At 38.9% G+C, this 19,362-nt stretch overlaps 1 protein-coding gene across 1 annotated transcript in view; it reads left to right on the forward strand.

The window, feature by feature from the left end:
* Nucleotides 1-19,362, forward strand: part of CD2AP (CD2 associated protein) — a 151,254-nt gene that overhangs the window by 17,526 nt on the left and 114,366 nt on the right. The window contains exon 2 of the mRNA XM_050789018.1: nt 8,402-8,562. Within this exon, the coding sequence (XP_050644975.1) occupies nt 8,402-8,562 (161 nt within the window). The remainder of the gene's footprint in view (nt 1-8,401; nt 8,563-19,362) is intronic.

Here is a 19,362-nt window from a genome sequence, read left to right on the forward strand (position 1 = left end):
CAGAAAAATTTCAAAAAATTAGCCAGGCATGTTGGTGCATCCCTATAGTCCCAGCTACTTAGGAGATTGAAGTGGGAGGATCACTTGAACCTGGGAGGTGGAGGTTGCAGTGAACTGAAATTACTCTACTGCACTCCAGCCTGGGTGACAGAGTAAGACTTTGCGTCAAAAAAAGAGAGAGAAATAGTCTTTTCAGATGTGATTAAGGATTCAGAGATGAAGAAATTCTTAATAAATTGAATGATTAGTGTCCTTGGAAAAGAGTAAGGAGAGGGTGAGATTTGAGATGGAGACATAACAGTGGAACGGTCATGTCAAGATGGAGGTAGAGGTTGGAATTATGTAAGCAAAGGAATGCTAAAAATTGCTGGCAGCCACCAGAAGCCAGATAGAGGCATGGAGTGATTCTTCAGAGTCTCCAGAAAGAACTAACCCTGCTGATACCTTGATTTTGCCCTCTTGCCTCCCGAAAGATGAGAATAAATTTCTCTTCTTTCAAGCTACCCACTTTGTGGTGGTTTGTTAGAACTGCTCTAGGAGACTAATGGTGTTCTTGCTAATTTATGGCTCCAGCAGCTTCTCCTCTAGGTAATAAATAGAGCTCATCCATGACTCTCTGGCTTTACCTGCTTCCTCTCCATATCTTTAGGTGGTAGTTTGCTCTGTGTCCTCAATTTTCTAATGGATCCGAGGAAATTAATTGATTTTCAGTTGGTTTAGCCTTTTTCTTGTCAGGGTGGGAGTGATAACTTTAAAGCCTTTCAGTTGTTGGAGCTGAAACTGCCAGTCGAGTATTTTAAAAATTTGTTTGTTCTTTCTCCCCACGATTTTTGGCATTTTTATGCTTTTTCTGTTATTTTAGTGATCACTACATGCATTCTCAACTTATACAAATCTGATGTTAATAACTTTACTCTGTTATACCATACAAGGATCTTGGAACAGTTTTAACTCCCAACTTTGTTACTTTGTTATTTTAATCTTTCTGTATTTTTAATTTCCTATATGATTTACCGTTTTTATTCATTCAATGTTTGTATACCTGTATACTTACTGTTTCTTTTGTTTTTGCTTTCCTTTCTACATTGCTGATACTTCATATTGAATCTTTTTTCTTTCCTTTGCTCTTCTCAGAGAACATCTGTCAGAGTTTTCTTTTTGTGTAGCAAAGTCCCACTTCTGGTTTGTCAGAAGTGTCTTTATTTTTCCTTCCTTTTTAAAGGATATTTTCTCGGGTATAGAGAGTTTAAGATTTGTAGGTATTTTCTTTCCACATATTTAAAATACTAATCTGCCTTCTGGCTTCACCCATTAGTCTAAATGTTGCTTCTCTGATAACCTTTGTTTAAGATTTTCTTTCCTCTTTGTCTTTCACTTCTTGCAGTTTAATATTACAAACTTAATTGTGAGTAAGTTTAAAAGAACAGGGAATTTAACCCTATTTACCGTATGGCATTTTCTCTAAGGGAAGTAAAATAGATTTTCTTTGACTCAATGAACTTAATTATCACACATGTATACAGTTTTGTGGTGCTATAAACGTTTTTGCTGTAATATTGAACAAACCACTTTAATATTTACTGCTTAAAAATCTCATCAAAGTAATTCTGTACATGATATACAAATACAAAACATATTAAATGACTTAACAAACACTGTTTCCTTGCCTCATTGTTCTCTGCTCCTATTCTCATTCTCCATAGGGAAAACACTGTCTAAATCTATCTGTTTTAATGTTTTGGCTTTCGTATTTCTAAATAATTAGTTTCTGTTGTTGATTTTGGTTTATTTTTAACTTGAAAATATTTAGCTTATTTACAATCTCACGTTTTCTCTTTATCCGAACATAGTAAGGGTTTATACTTTTATTTCTTTTTCTAGCAACTAATAGAGTATTTGTGGACTTAGCACTTTGTATGATAATGATATTCATCCCTTTACTCTTTCCTTTACCAACCTCCCTCTTTCAGTTCTTTTTCAGAATTATTATCCTTTATAATATCAAGGCTGTTAACATTTATATTTTGTTCTACAGCCATAATTTGGTCCTTTTGTTTTGCTATACAATAATTGTCAAAGTTAAAATAATTACTTTCACATTATTATGACCATGTAGTGTTTTTTTTACTGTGAAGCCAAGTAGTACATATGATGATTATATTTTTCCTTTCTCCTTTTTTGTTTCCTTTCCTTTTCCTTTTCTTTTTTGCTTTACTTCCTTTCCTTTTCTTCCTTTTTTTTCCCTTTCCTTTCCCTTTTCCCTTTCACTTTCCCCTTTCCTTTTTTCCTTCCCTTACTCTTCCCCGTTGCCTTCCCTTTTTCCTTTCCTTTCTGTCCTTCCTGTCTTGCTCTGTTGCCCAAACTGGAGTGCAGTGATGTGATCTCTGCTCATTGCACCCTCCACCTTCTGGGCTCAAGCCATTCTGTCACTCAAGCCATCCTCTTACTTCAGCTTCCCCGGTAACTGGGACTATAGGCACGTTATCACCACTCCTGACTACATGTTTTTGGTATTTTTTTGTAGAGATGGGGGTTGCCATGTTGCCCAGGCTGGTCTTGAACTCCTGGGCTCGAGGGATCCACCCACCTCAACCTCCCAAAGTATTGGGATTACAGGTGTGAGCTGCAGCTGTACCCGGCCAATTGCATTTTCAGCATTGTACAGTTTTTTGCCTTTCCAAAAGTTTCTAATCATCTTTAGTTTTTTTGTCCTTAACTGACTTTCCTGTCTCTCTGAGTTCCAGATTTATAAGGATAGCATACAATTTCAAAGTTTGTACCCCATGCTGCTTTTCTGTCAGATACTTCCTAGAACTTTGTGTCTCCTATTTAGTATAGACTGTTTGTTCCTTAGATTTGTTGCACAGCTGCAAGTTTAGTGCTTATTTTATTCCGAGGTTGGTGCTACTATTTCTTGGATTTCATGTCTTCCTCTGTTTTGGTTCATATTTTAAGTTTGCTGCATAACATTATGTAATTTCATATGTGGGAGTTAATTTTCTTTATTGTTGAATGTGTGAAAATGTTATATCCTATGCTTGCCTGCTGGTTTGGCAGAGTATACAATACTTCAATACTTCAGTGACTTTTAATTTTTCTTTTTCTAGAATCCAGTATTGCCAATGAGAAGTGTTCCAAAATGATTCTTAATCTTTTGTAGATGAAATTTTTATTTCTTGTCAGAGAGCTTTCTAGGATCTGTTTATTGTTATTATGAAATTTCACTGAATATGAATATGTTTTAAAATTTGTTCATTTCATTGGATTCCCTCAGACCTGTTTCCATTTGAAGATTGTTTTAGGATTATTTTCTTGTGTTATTTCATGGTTAATTCCCCATTTTTTTCTCTTTCTTGAATTTCTGTTAATTGGATGTTAGATTGATTGTGCCTTTTCCTTGTTTTCATCTTTTTCTTTGTGCCTTTGTTTTACCTGTTTTGGAACATTTTCTTGGATTTGTCTCCACCTCTTCAAAAAACAGTAAGATATTTTGTAAGACATAAACTTTAAAAAATTTAAAATTTTCTCACTTCTTAAAGCATTCTGTCCTTTTAGAAACTTTACATCTCTTGAGGATATACATTTGTGCGTGTATTTTAACTTTTTAATTTTGAAGTAATCACAAAGTTGTAGAAATGTTAGATGTATAGCACAAATAATTTTTTTCCTGACTGATATCTTTCATACAAGTATTTTAGTGTATTTTTTTAATAAACCAGGACCATATCACAATACAACCATAACATTTAAGAAATTAACATTGATTTGTAATCTGTATGGACTCATGGCTTATTTTATTCAGTGGGGTATATTCTTTTAATTTCATTATTTTGATGCTCAAAATGGCCTGATTTGGCCAGTAAGGACCCTTTTGATATCACTTCTGTGCGTCAGTTTGATACCATTTCATTTTTTTGACAACTTCCTTACTTTCTGGCACAACAAAATGTTCCAGGCTAATCTTATACTTTTCCTGCTTAGCCTTGGAATTGGCCATTTTCCTAAAGAGTCCTGATTCCTTTTAGTAGTAGGTGGTGTTTATGAAGTCTTGGCATTTGGTTTGCTCATTACCATTGGAATGTTGCTGGTTTCAGATCCATTCATTGGACAGAGCTAGGGTGTATGTGTATATGTGTGTGTGTTGATTATATGTGTATCTGTATATATGTACATGTATACATATATTTGTATCTGTTTATTTCTCCATGTTATGTATTCAGAACTGTTAAGTTCATGCTGATACTGCTCATTACAATTCAATATCACAGGATTGAAAGTAGCTTTTTCCATATATGTTTGTAACTCCTTTCCCTGACATAGAGAAACTTAGCTTCCATTATCCTTGAAATATTTAAAATTTGATTAGTCTCCCTGCATGTAACCATTCTCCCATCTCTGTTGTTACTCCCCACCCTTGCTTACCCTTTCTCCAAGTAGTTTTTCAGTTTATGATGGGTCTTTCATGATCAACTATTGTCTGCTCGTAAGAGTAAATAATAAATGGTTAAAAAGCTAATTGGGAACTCTGTTTATGTGGGTAGGAGTTAAGAGTTTTGTTGTTGTTGTTTTTGAGACAGAGTCTTGCTCTGTCGCAATGGCGTGACCTCGGCTCACTGCAGCCTCTGCCTCCCGGATTCAAGCCATTCTTCTGCCTCAGCCTCCTGAGTTGCTGGGATTACAGGCTCCTGCCACTATACCCGGCTAATTTTTGTGTTTTTAGTAGAGACTGAGTTTCACCATATTGGCCAGGCTGGTCTCGAACTCCTGACCTTGGGTGATCTGCCCACCTCAGCCTCCCAAAGTGCTGGGATTACAGGCCTGAGCCACTGCCCCTGCAGATGTTAAGAATTTTATTTTGGAATTAGCAAGTCAGGAACTGCCCATTGCTTTGGGGGCCTCTGAATTTCTCAGTATTCATTGCTCTGAGAAACCAGCATTCATCCATAATAGCTGTACTAGTTTCCCTAAACTATTTTTTATTTTTATTTTGTAGATTAACCCTTCAGTTTTTTGCTTTGGAAGGAAAATGCCATACTATTTAGCATTTTATCTCATTGAATTATTGTGGTTTATAGAGATTGAGTAATTTCCCTTATTTTAGCCCTGCATGCATTTCATGTGAGCCTGTGTTTTCTGAATTTCTGGTGTTTTTGAGGTCTACAGAGCAGTTTGGTATTTCATTTATAGCTCTCTTAAGTTCTCTAGGCTTCCTCTTCTTGGCTTTATCAGCTGTGCGTCCACTTTCAGACATTTGTTAACATTTCTTGCCGGGTCCCTTAAATCATGTTGGGATGTTTTCAGCTGCAAATGGAAATCCTGTCTAAAAAGTTAAGAAACTACTTCATGTAACGAATCTCAAGGTATTATAGTTAAAGGTGGTTAATCTAGCAGTTTGATGAATCCAGCAAAGATGCAGATCATTTTCATCTTTTTTCTCTTCTATGTTAATCAGGTAGGCCGGGCGCGGTGGCTCAAGCCTGTAATCCCAGCACTTTGGGAGGCCGAGACGGGTGGATCACGAGGTCAGGAGATCGAGACCATCCTGGCTAACACGGTGAAACCCCGTCTCTACTAAAAATACAAAAAAAAAACTAGCTGAGCGAGGTGGCGGGCGCCTGTAGTCCCAGCTACTCGGGAGGCTGAGCCAGGAGAATGGCGTGAACCCGGGAGGCGGAGCTTGCAGTGAGCTGAGATCCGGCCACTGCACTCCAGCCTGGGCGACAGAGCGAGACTCCGTCTCAAAAAAAAAAAAAAAAAAAAAAAAATCAGGTATCTGCTATTCTTCTCGTCTCAAGTGGTTATAGCAATTGTGGGTATCAAATTCTCATTAAAGAACATCCAAAGTCTACAGGAGGCCGTTCCTTCCTTGTTTTTTTTGAGATGGAGTCTCACTCTGTCGCCCAAGCTGCTGTGCAGTGGCGCGATCTCGGCTCACAACCTCCGCCTTCCGGGTTCACGCCATTCTCCTGCCTCAGCCTCCTGATAGCTGAGACTACAGGCACCCGCCACCACACCCAGCTAATTTTTTATGTTTTTAGTAGAGATGGGATTTCACCGTATTAGCCAGGTTGGTCTTGATCTCTTGACCTTGTGATCCGCCTGCCTCGGCCTCCCAAAGTGCTGGGATTACAGGCATGAGCCACCAAGTCCAGCCTGTATTTTGTTTTTAAAGTCAAGTAAAACTTTCCCAGAAGACAGTTAGAATTCATTCATCTTGGCTGGGCATGGTTGCTTACGCCCGTAATCCTAGCACTTCGGGAGGGTGAGGTGGGAGGATCGCTTGAGCCCAGGAATTTGAGACCAGGCTGAGCAATATAAATATAGCCAGACACCCATCTCTATTAAAAAAATAAAAATGAAAAGAATTCATTCATCCCATGCTTATTTGAAAACCATTCACTGTGTATATTTAATTGTATGTGATTAAGGTTGCTGTACGTAGACTATCTCTAGACCTTTGCCTCTTTGGAAATTAGATATGCTGGCACTTACTCAACTGTAGTTGGCATTTAAACACAAGATTTTTCAGCTGACCTGATTGTACTTAGTGTCTGAACAGTACATACCTAGACTAGTGAATATGTAACCCGCTGGGGCTGAGAGAATCTTCGCCTGTAAAATACAGGGTCTCAAAATACTGAACAAAATTAAGGTTCTGTGAGAAAGGAAGGAGGGGAATGGGCAATGTGTGGGAATGGCTCTTGGTTTAACAAACGACAATGTCTGACCATACTCACTTTCCTTTTTTTTTTGGTGTTTGTGGTTGTGATTGTTGTGGTGGTTGGTGTGTGTGTGTGTATTTTCTTTTTAATCAGTCTTGTAGAGGAAGAAAAGATGAATAGGGATATGGCTAGTCTGCCATCTTGACCAGGAAAGCTGTTAATGCTTTTTAAAAATTGAACCTTGTAAAATACTAAAAATACGCTTACGTGATCCTGTAATCTAAAATCCTGTTATTAAAAGAGGTAAATTAAATATATATTAATCTTCACTTTAGAGTTTGTTTTATGTTTTTACATACAGTAGTAACACAAACTTAGTAGTTTACAACTATATGTATTTATTAGCTAATAGTTTCTGTGGTTTAAGAGTCTGGGCATGGCCAGCTGGGTCCTCTTCTAGGTTGCACTGAAGATGTTGGCCAGGGTTGGGTTCACATTTGGGGCTCTACTGGGGAAGGGTCTGCTTCCAAGCTCATGTGTTCGTTCGTATCATTCATTTACTTTTGGGTTGTGGGAGTAAGGGCCTCAGTTTCCTGATGTCAGTCAGAGACCTCCTTAAGTTGCTTGCTTGTGGCCCTCTCTGTAGATTAGCTTACAGCATAGCAGCTTGTGTCTTGAAAGCCAGCAAGGGAAAAAGTCTCCTATTAAGATATGCATTACAGCCTTAGGTAATTACATACAAATCATTGTCTTTGTCATCATCCTTTTTTTTTTTTTTTTTTTTTTGAGTCTGTTGCCCAGGCTAGGCTCACTGATGCCTCGACCTCCTGGGGTCAAGCAGTGCTCCCAAGTAGCTGGGACTACAGGCGCACACTACCATGTCTGGCTAGTTTTTGCATTTTTGTAGAGACGGGGTTTTGTTGTGTTGCCCAGGCTGGTCTCGAACTACTGAGTTTTTTTTTGTTTTTTTCTTGAGACTGAGTCTCGCTCTTGTCGCCAGCCTGGAGCGCAGTGGCGCGTTCTCGGCTCACTGCAACTTCTGCCTCCCAGGTTCAAGCGATTCTTCTACTTCAGCCTCCTGAGTAGCTCGGATAACAGGTGCCCACCACCACACCTGGCTAATTTTTGTATTTTTAGTAGAGACGGGATTTCACCAGGTTGGCCAGGATGGTCTCCATCTCTTGACCTCGTGATCCACCCGCCTCAACCTCCCAAAGTTCTGGGATTACAGGTGTGACCCACTGCACCCGGCCCGAACTCCTGAGTTTAAGTGATCTGTCTGCCTCGACCTCCCAAAGTGCTGGGATTACAGGTGTGAGACGTTATGCCCTGCTGTCATATTCTGTTGGTTAGAGGTCAATCACAGGTCACATTGGCAGTAAAAGAGAGAGAATTACATCAGGACATGAATACGAGGAAGTGGGGATCATGGAGACCACCTCAGACTCTGTCTGCTACAAAGGATATGCATGTGATTGTAAGAGTGTCTGATGGCATGAATTATGCATTATTTTTCTTTTGAGGCTCCCACTTAATAGCTGTATTGTACTCTATACTAAGGTATTCAGGAAATTTGCTGATGTAGCCAAATATTTAAAGTAATTGAAACAAGCCTTGCTGATGTCTTTGTGGTATTAAATATTGTTGCTAAATAGATTCCATAGTTATAAGTTTATTAATATAGTTTATAGTATTTTGTGAATTAGATTTTAGACATTTTGTTTTCCCCCCTTTTTTAGTTGACTATATTGTGGAGTATGACTATGATGCTGTACATGACGATGAATTAACTATTCGAGTTGGAGAAATCATCAGGAATGTGAAAAAACTACAGGAAGAAGGATGGCTAGAAGGAGAACTAAATGGGAGAAGAGGAATGTTCCCTGATAATTTTGTTAAGGTAAGTATTTTCAGTTAAATTTCTAGCTGTTGCTTCATAAGATTTAATCTTTAAATGTTAAGAAGTGGATATACTTTTAAAATTAAAATATTTTAGGTAAATGTTTTCTTTGTAACATTTGAGAAAATACAGTCCAAGTACCTCTATAATGGATATCATTGTTGCTCTGTGTCCTAGTGGATAGTAATCCTCTATGTATATATTTGTGTATATATGCTTGTATATGGTTGTGTGTATCTACCTGGTTACTGATTGTTTTAAAATAAGTAATAGCTTTCATTTGGGTGGAACTTAGTAATTTATAAAGCAGGCTTGCTGTATATATTCTCATTTCAGCCTGTAGTATTCTTACGAAATAGTTATGACAGATAGTAGCCCCATTTTAAATATCTGGGTTTTTAGATTGAGAGGTTAAGTGATTTTGTCTACTCTTGGTTAGCTAAGACAGCAGACTTTGAACTGAAGTCTAGGACAGTTACCTCACTGGTCTTCTCATTGTTTTTTGTTGCTTTTTTGACAACAAAATGCATTTGGTTATACTTTTTGTATTTCAGCATTGTAGCAGTTATCACCCAAACTGTCTTCTTCAACTACTACTAAACATTCATTTTTTAGTAAATATTCTAGTCACTTCTGCCAGAAAACAATCTTTAGGACTCTTATCAATTACAAACTTATAAAATTCTCAGTAGTTTAGGAAGAAAAAAAAGAGTAAAGAGTATCTGTATATTTACATATCAGTTATAATTGTCTTGTTTTCTGTGTATTAGTTTTCTTTCTTTTTTATTTTTTTTACAAAAGAAAGATTTATTGGACTTACAGTTCCACATAGCTAGGAAGGCCTCACAATCATGGTGGAAGGCATGGAGGAACGAGTCACATCGTACGTGGATGGTGGCAGGCAATGAGAGAGCTATTTTGTGCAGGGAAACTCCTCCTTACGGAACTATCCGATCTTGTGAGACTTATTCATTATCATGAGAACAGCATAGGAAAGACCTGCCTATGTGATTCAGTTACCTCCCACTGAGTCCCTCACACAACATGTGGAAATTCAAGATGAGATTTGGTGGGGAAATAGCCAAACCATATCAGATGGTCTCACAAAGATTTCTTAAAATTGTAGTCATAGCATGATTTTGATGATTCAATTCAAATTTATTTTTTTTTTAAATTAAACTTTAAGTTCTAGGGTACATGTGTACAACGTGCAGGTTTGTTACATATGTATACATGTGCCATGTTGGTGTGCTACACCCATTAACTCATCATTTACATTAGGTATATCTCCTAATGCTATTCCCCCCTCTACCCCCTCCCCACAATAGGACCCAGTGTGTGATGCTCCCTTTCCTGTGTCCAAGTGATCTCATTGTTCAGTTCCCACCTATGAGTGAGAACATGCGGTATTTGGTTTTCTGTTCTTGCGATAGTTTGCTGAGAATGATGGTTTCCAGCTGCATCCATGTCCCTACAAAGGACACGAACTCATCCTTTTTTATGGCTGCATAGTATTCCATGGTGTATATGTGCCACATTTTCTTAATCCAGTCTGCCACTGATGGACATTTGGGTTGATTCCAAGTCTTTGGTATTGTGAATAGTGCCGCAATAAACGTACGTGTGCATGTGTCTTTATAGCAGCATGACTTATAATCCTTTGGGTATATACCCAGTAATGGGATGGCTGGGTGAAATGGTATTTCTAGTTCTAGATCCTTGAGGAATCGCCACACTGTTTTCCACAATGGTTGAACTAGTTTACAGTCCCACCAACAGTGTAAAAGTGTTCCTATTTCTCCACATCCTCTCCAGCACCTGTTGTTTCCTGATTTTTTTAATGATTGCCATTCTAACTGGTGTGAGATGGTGTGGTTTTGATCGGCATTTCTCTGATGGCCAGTGATGATGAGCATTTTTTCATGTGTCTGTTGGCTGTATGAATGTCTTCTTTTTTTTTTTTTTTTTTTTTTTTTGAGACTGAGTCTGGCTCTGTCGCCCAGGCTGGAGTGCAGTGGCCGGATCTCAGCTCACTGCAAGCTCCGCCTCCCGGGTTTACGCCATTCTCCTGCCTCAGCCTCCGGAGTAGCTGGGACCACAGGCGCCCGCCACCTCGCCCGGCTAGTTTTTTGTATTTTTTAGTAGAGACGGGGTTTCACCGTGTTAGCCAGGATGGTCTCGATCTCCTGACCTTGTGATCCGCCCGTCTCAGCCTCCCAAAGTGCTGGGATTACAGGCTTGAGCCACCGTGCCCGGCTGATTGAGTTCTTTATAGGTTCTGGATATTAGCCCTTTGTCAGATGAGTAGATTGCAAAAATTTTCTCCCATTCTGTAGGTTGCCTGTTCACTCTGATGGTAGTTTCTTTTGCTGTGCAGAAGCTCTTTAGTTTAATTAGATCCCATTTGTCAATTTGGGCTTTTGTTGCCATTGCTTTTGGTGTTTTAGACATGAAGTCCTTGCCCATGCCTATGTCCTGAATGGTATTACCTAGGTTTTCTTCTAGGGTTTTTATGGTTTTAGGTCTAACATTTAAGTCTCTAATCCATCTTGAATTAATTTTCGTATAAGGAGTAAGGAAAGGATCCAGTTTCAGCTTTCTACTTATGGCTAGCCAATTTTCCCAGTGCCATTTATTAAATAGGGAATCCTTTCCCCATTTCTTGTTTTTGTCAGGTTTGTCAAAGATCAGATGGCTGTAGATGTGTGGTGTTTCTGAGGGCTCTGTTCTGTTCCATTGGTCTATATCTCTGTTTTGGTACCAGTACCATGCTGTTTTGGTTACTGTAGCCTTGTAGTATAGTTTGAAGTCCGGTAGTGTGATGCCTCCAGCTTTGTTCTTTTAGCTTAGGATTGTCTTGGCAATGTGGGGTCTTTTTTGGTTCCATATGAACTTTAAAGCAGTTTTTTCCAATTCTGTGAAGAAAGTCATTGGTAGCTTAATGGGGATGGCGTTGAATCTATAAACTACCTTGGGCAGTATGGCCATTTTCACAGTATGATTCTTCCTATCCATGAGCATGGTATGTTCTTCCATTTGTTTGTGTCCTCTTTTATTTCACTGAGCAGTGGTTTGTAGTTCTCCTTGAAGAGGTCCTTTACATCCCTTGTAAGTTGGATTCCTAGGTATTTTATTCTCTTTGAAGCAATTGTGAATGGAAGTTCATTCATGATTTGGCTCTCTGTTTGTCTGTTACTGGTGTATAAGAATGCTTGTGATTTTTGCACATTGATTTTGTATCCTGAGACTTTGCTGAAGTTGCTTATAAGCTTAAGGAGATTTTGGGCTGAGACAATGGGGTTTTCTAAATATACAATCATGTCATCTGCAAACAGGGACAATTTGACTTCTTCTTTTCGTAGCTGAGTACCGTTTATTTCTTTGTCTTGCCTGATTGCCCTAGCCAGAACTTCCAACATTGTGTTGAATAGGAGTGGTGAGAGAGGGCATCCCTGTCTTGTGCCAGTTTTCAAAGGGAATGCTTCCAGTTTTTGCCCATGCAGTATGATATTGGCTGTGGGTTTGTCATAAATAGTTCTTATTATTTTGAGATATGTTCCATCAATACTGAATTTATTGAGAGTTTTTAGCATGAAGGGCTGTTGAATTTTGTCAAAGGCCTTTTCTGCATCTATTGAGATAATTACGTGGTTTTTGTCTTTGATTCTGTTTATATGCTGGATTATGTTTATTGATTTGCATATGTTGAACCAGCCTTGCATCCCAGGGATGAAGCCCACTTGATCATGGTGGATAAGCTTTTTGATGTGCTGCTGGATTCGGTTTGCCAGTATTTTATTGAGGATTTTTGCATCGATGTTCATCAGGGATATTGGTCTAAAATTCTCTTTCTTTGTTGTATCTCTGTCAGGCTTTGGTATCAGGGTGATGTTGGCCTCATAAAATGAGTTAGGGAGGATTCCCTCTTTTTCTATTGATTGGAATTGTTTCAGAAGGAATGGTACCAATTCCTCCTTGTACCTCTGGTAGAATTCGGCTGTGAATCCGTCTGGTCTTGGACCTTTTTTGGTTGGTAGGCTATTAAGTATTGCCTCAATTTCAGAGCCTGCTATTGGTCTATTCAGGGATTCAACTTCTTCCTAGTTTAGTCTTAGGAGAGTGTAAGTGTCCAGGAAATTATCCATTTCTTCTAGGTTTTCTTGTTTATTTGCGTAGAGGTGTTTATAGTATTCTGTGATGGTAGTTTATATTTCTGTGGGGTCGGTGGTGATATCCCCTTTATCATTTTTTATTGCGTCAATTTGATTCTTCTCTCTTTTCTTCTTTATTAGTCTTGCTAGCGGTCTGTCAATTTTGTTGATCTTTTCAAAAAACCAGCTCCTGGATTCATTGATTTTTTTGGAGGGTTTTTTGTGTCTCTATCTCCTTCAGTTCTGCTCTCATCTTAGTTATTTCTTGCCTTCTACTAGCCTTCGAATGTGTTTGCTCTTGCTCCTCTAGTTCTTTTAATTGTGATGTTAGGGTGTCAATTTTAGATCTTTCCTGCTTTCTCTTGTGGGCATTTAGTGCTATAAATTTCCCTGTACACACTGCTTTAAATGTGTCCCAGAGATTCTGGTATGTTGTATCTTTGTTCTCATTGGTTTCAAAGAACATCTTTATTTCTGCCTTCATTTCGTGATGTACCCAGTAGTCATTCAGGAGCAGGTTGTTCAGTTTCCATGTAGTTGAGCGGTTTTGATTGAGTTTCTTAGTCCTGAGTTCTAGTTTGATTGCACTGTGGTCTGAGAGACAGTTTGTTATAATTTCTGTTCTTGTACATTTGCTGAGGAGTGCTTTACTTCCAACTATGTGGTCAATTTTGGAATAAGTGTGATGTGGTGCTGAGGAGAATGTATATTCTGTTGATTTGGGGTGGAGAGTTCTGTAGATGTCTATTAGGTCTGCTTGATGCAGAGTTGAGTTGAATTCCTGGATATCCTTGTCAGCTTTCTTTCTGTCTCGTTGATCTGTCTAATGTTGACAGTGGGGTATTAAAGTCTCCCATTATTATTGTGTGGGAGTCTAAGTCTCTTTGTAAGTCTCTACGGACTTGCTTTATGAATCTGGGTGCTCCTGTATTGGGTGCATATAATACCTAATACAATGTAAATATTATGTAAATAGTTGTTATGCAGTGTCACAATTGGTGAGTCCACAGTTGTGGAGCCTGCGGATTTGGAGGGCCAACTGTATTTTATTCTGCTACAGGGGTACCTTGGAGATACTGCAGGTTCAGTTCCAGACCACCTCAATAGACCAAATGTCACACTACAGCAGATATCTCAGTAAAGTGAGTCACATGAATGTTTTGATTTCCCAGTGATGTAAAAGTTATGTTTACGTTATACTGTATTAAGAGTTCAATCGCATTACATAAAAAAAAGCAATGTGGATACATTAATTTTAAAATATTGCTAAAGATTGCCAACGATCATCTGAGCCTTCAGTGAGTCACCATCTTTTTGCTGGTGTAGGATCTTGCCTTGATGTTGATGACCGTTGACTTAGTGGTTGCTGAAGGCTGGGGTGCCTGTGGCAGTTTCTTAAGATGAGACAACAATGAAGTTTGCTGCATCAGTTTGCTCATTTAGTGAAAGATTTCCCTGTAGCATGTGACACTGTTTGATAGCATTTTACTCACAGTAGATCTTTCAAAATTGTAGTCCTTTCAAACCCTCCTTCTGCTTTGTCAACTAAGTTTATGTAATATTTTGAATCCTTCATTGTCATTTCAACAGTATTCACAGTGTCTTCACCAGGAGTAGATTCCAGCTTAAGAAGCTACTTTCTTTGCTCATCCATAGGAAGCAACTCCTCATCTGTTCAAATTTTATCACAAGGTTGCAGTAATTCAGTCACATCTTATGCTTTACTTCTAATTCTAGTTCTCTATTTTCACCACATATACAGTTACTTCCCCCACTTAGTCTTGAACCCTTCAAAGTCATCCTTTAGGGTTGTGATCTGTTTCTTCCAAACTCCCATTAATGTTGATATTTTTACTTCCTCTCATGAATCACAAATGTTATTAATGGCATCTAGAATGGTGACTCTAGAAACCTTTCCAGAAGGTTTTCAATTTACTTTGTCCAGATTGAGCAGAAGAATCACTATCTATGGCAGCAATAGCCTTACAAAATGTGGGCCGGAGTTTAGTGGGGTGATCTTGGCTCACTGCAACCTCTGCCTTTCAGGTTCAAGCGATTCTCCTCGCCTCCCTAGTAGCTGGGATTACAGGCTCCCACCACCACGCCCAGCTAATTGTATTTTTAGTAGAGATGGGCTTTCACTCTGTTGGCCAGACTGGTCTCAAACTCGTGACCTTGTGATCAAGGCAGGCATGCCTTGGCCTCCCAAAGTGTGGGGATTACAGGTGTGAGCCACCGCGCCTGGCCGAAATGTATTTCTTAAATAAGAATACTTGAAAGTTGAAATACTCTTTGATCAATGGGCTGCAAAATGGATATTATGTTAGCAGACATGAAAACAACATTCATCTTCTTGTACCTTCCAACAGAACTCTTGGTTGATCAGATGCATCATCAATATACATTAGTATTTTGAAAAGAATCTTTCTGCAGTAGGTCTCAACAGTGGGCTTATAGTACTCAATAAACCATGCTGTAAATAGATGTGCTGTCATCTAGGCTTTGGTTTTCCATTTATAGAGCATAGGCAGAATAGATGTAGCATAATCCTTTTTTTTTTTTTTTTTTTTTTTTTTTTTTGAGATGGAGTCTTGCTCTGTCGCCCAGGCTGGAGTGTAGTGGCTGGATCTCGGCTCACTGCAAGTTCTGCCTCCCAGGTTCACGCTATTCTCCTGCCTCAGCCTCCCAAGTAGCTGGGACTACAGGCGCCTGCCACTGCGCCCGGCTAATTTTTTGTATTTTTAGTAGAGACAGAGTTTCATCATGTTAAATAGGATGGTCTTCATCTCCTGACGTCGTGATCCGCCTGCCTCGGCCTCCCAAAATGCTGGGATTACAGGCGTGAGCCACCGCGCCCAGCCGATGTAGCGTAATTCTTAAGGACCCTTGGATTCTCAGAGTGGTGAATAAGCAATGACTTCCACTTGAAGTACCAGCTGCATTAGCCCCTAGCAAGAGAGTGAGCCTGTCCTTTGAAGCTTTGAAGCTAGGCTTTGACTTCTTTCTACTTACGAAAGTCCTAGGTGGCACCTTTTTCCAATGGAAGTTTTCTTCTCCATTGAAAATCCATTTAGCATAGCCACCTTCATCAGTGATCTTAGCTAGATCTTCTGGTTAACTTGCTGCAGCTTCTCTGTCAGCACTAGCTGCTTCATTTTGCACTTTTATGTTATAGAAATGACTTCTTTCCTTGAACCTCATGAACCATCCTCTGTTAGCTTCAAACTTTTCTTCTGCAACTTCCTGACCTCTCTGTATTCAGTGAGTTGAAGAGAATTAGGGGCTTGCTCTAGATTAGGCTTTAGCTTAAGGAAAAGTTGTGGCTGGTTTGATCTTCTATCTGATGACTCTAACTTTTTTTTTTTTTTTTGAAACAGAGTCTCGCTCTGTTGCCGAGGGTAGAGTGCAATGACGCGATCTTGGCTCACTGCAACCTCTGCCTCCCAGGTTCAAGTGATTCTCCTGCCCAGTCTCCTGAGTAGCTGGGATTACAGGCGCCTGCCACCATGCCCAGCTAATTTCTGTATTCGTACTAGAGATGGGGTTTCACCATGTTGGCCAGGCTGGTCTTGAACTCCTGACCTCAGGTGATCCTCTTGCCTCGGCCTCCCAGAGTGCTGGGATTACAGGTGTGAGCCTGGCCTCAAACTTTCTTCATATCAACAATAAGACTTTTACTTTCTTATCATTCATGTGTTCACTGGAGTAGCACTTTTAATTTCCTTCAAGAACTTTGTCTTTGTATTTGCAACTTGGCTGTTAGTTGCAAGAGCCTAGCTTTTAGCCTATCTCAGCTTTCAACATTACTTCCTCACTAAACTTAGTCATTTCTAGCTTTTGATTTAACTCAGAGATGTGTGATTCTTCCCTTTACTTGAATACTAGAGGTTGTTGTAGGGTTATTCATTAGTCTGATTTCAGTATTATTGTGTCTCAGAGAATAGGGAGCCCTGAGGAGCGGGAAAGGGTAGGAAATGACCAGTTGGTGGAACAGTTAGAAGACACACAATATTTATTAAATTTACTGTCTTATAAGGACACAGTTTGAGGTACCTCAAAACAATTAAAATGGTAACACTAAAGATCACTAATCACAGATCATCATAACAGACACAATGAAGAAGTTTGAAATATTGCAAGAATGACGAAAAGGTAATACAGAGACACAAAAGGAGCACATGCTGTTGGAAAAATGGCATTGATGGGCTTGCTTGACACAGCATTGCACAGACCTTCAATTTGTTTAAAAAAATGCAGTTATCTGTGATGTGCAGTGAAGCTAAGGGGAGTAAAACGAGGTATGCCTGTAACTGTTTTCAGAGGTGAAGTAACTGCACTTTAACTATATTTTATCTCTTGAAACAACTGAGAGCAGCTATAGTAGGGAATTGAATATCTGGAGCAAGGTCACTTTATTTTTTTTTTAATGAATTTACTTCTTTTTTTGATCTATAATAGATTGTCATACAGATACCATGGAAACTGAAGTCAGAATAACTGGATTTAAATGCAGTCAAGTTCCAGCTTTGCCCTTTGCTGGCAGTATGGTATTAGACAAATCACATAATTTCCCTGTTTTCTCCACTTTAAAGTGGTATTTTGACGGACTACAGTAAGATGGGCTCTAATATATATATATATATTTTTTGAAAGAAAAGTGGCTTTTTAGAGAAAATTTGTTGCAGTTATGGAACACTGATTTCAAAAATAAGTTAAAAGTTAAATACAAAGCATTTATATAGCTCTCTTGAGTGTGTGCTAATGTATATTTCTACTATTAGGAATGATTTATCATGGGACTCCATTTTGAAATACATTTTTCTTTCCTGTTTCAGTATAACTAATACTAGAAGTTAAATTTAATGAAATTCCTGCTAGCAGAGTATATAGTTTATGAGTATGGTAGGTAATAGAGAAAAGTTTAATCTGGGATTAAAAATTAACCACAGGTTGCTAGATTATAGTCAGAGACAGCAGTATGAATTTATGTTTAGTTAAAACATGTGCAGGTAGATACAGGAATAGTTTTGTGTATATATGTGTGTGTGTTTATATATGTGGGTTAGCGTGCACACACAAATATTTGTATTCCTCAGCTCATATTGCTCAGAGGGCCTAGAAGCAGTACCTCAGTAGCCGTGAGTACATCCAGTGCCCAGATCTTGATTTCCAAATACTACTCTCTGATAAAAGGAAGGACTCCTTGGAGAAATGACTGATTCTAGTGTTTGGGGTAATGAAGATACAAGATAAGCCTGGAGCATGTTGTGGTGGCAGAAAATTAAGTGGTTAAAAAAACAGAAGGTGGGCCTATGTCAAAGCAACTTAGAACCCAACCTGAAGGAGCTCCCAATATCTAGAGCTGGAACAGTTTGAGCAGCACAATAATCTAGTGTTTGATTATTATGTAAAATAGAGCATAAGTATACATCAGTCCATACTGATATAAATAAATGGTTGAATAAATAAACAGGGGAGAAAGGATAAATCGAAACAAAAATTCCAAGTGATAATTCTAAATACTTATTTCCTTTTCCGCACACCCCCTGTCTCCCTTCCAAAAGCTTTCCTCGAGTGTGGAATAGACTAAAGAATAGATAGAGCCAGGTGTGGTGGCTCATGCCTGTAATCCCAGCATTTTGGGAGGCTGAGGTGGGCGGATTACGAGGTCAAGAGACCGAGACCACCTTGGCCAGCATGGTGAAACCCTGTCTCTATAAAAATACAAAAATTAGCTGGGCATGGTGGCACGCACCTGTAGTCCTAGCTACTCAGGAGGCTGAAGCAGGAGAATTGCTTGAACCGGGGAGGTGGAGGTTGCAATGAGCTGAGATAGTGCCCCTGCACTCCAGCCAGGTGACAGAGTGAGACTGTGTCTCCAAAAAATAAATAAATAAATAAATAAATAAATAAATAAATAAATAAAATAAAAGGAATAGATGGATAGGGAAAAATAGTAGCTTAGTAGCTTTATAATGGAGAAACTTTGCAAGTACTGCCTTTACCAAGTGATCCAGGTTAATGTCACCAGTGATAGGTTATATTGATACCATGTATTCCCTTCACCTCTGTGATATTCTTCCCCCAAGTCCATGAGCCTGGTTGGGGAAAACCTCAGACAAACTAAATTGAGAGACATTCTACAAAATACCTGACCAGTACTCTTCAAAAATGTCAAGGTCATGAAAAACAAGGAAAGCCTGAGAAACTGACATTGACCAGAAGAGGCAAAGGAGACATAATGACCAAATACATTGTGGTTTCCTGGATCGGATTCTGAAACAGAAAAAGGGCATTAGTGGAAAAGTTGATTAAATCCACATACAGTCAGTAGTTTAATAATAATGTACCAGTGTTAATTTCTCAGTTTTGAAGTGGAATGTGGTTATATACGCTGTTAACATTAGGTAAAACTGAATTAAGACTGTGGGAACTTTCTACTACCTTTGTAACTCTTCTGTAAATCTTTTTATTCCGAAGCAAAACTTTTATTAAAAAAAAATTACCCATAGGTGATCAACAGCAATGGATAATACACAAATTAATAAGGTAGTTTTTCAGATGTGTATGTTAAAATTCAGGGGAAAGCTGTAATTTAAAATTCCCTGTCCATTGAAAATAAGCTTCCTATTGGGACATTAAGGTGCAT

The sequence above is a fragment of the Macaca thibetana genome, chromosome 4, assembly GCF_024542745.1.
Source record: "Macaca thibetana thibetana isolate TM-01 chromosome 4, ASM2454274v1, whole genome shotgun sequence".
NCBI classification, from domain to species: domain Eukaryota; kingdom Metazoa; phylum Chordata; class Mammalia; order Primates; family Cercopithecidae; genus Macaca; species Macaca thibetana.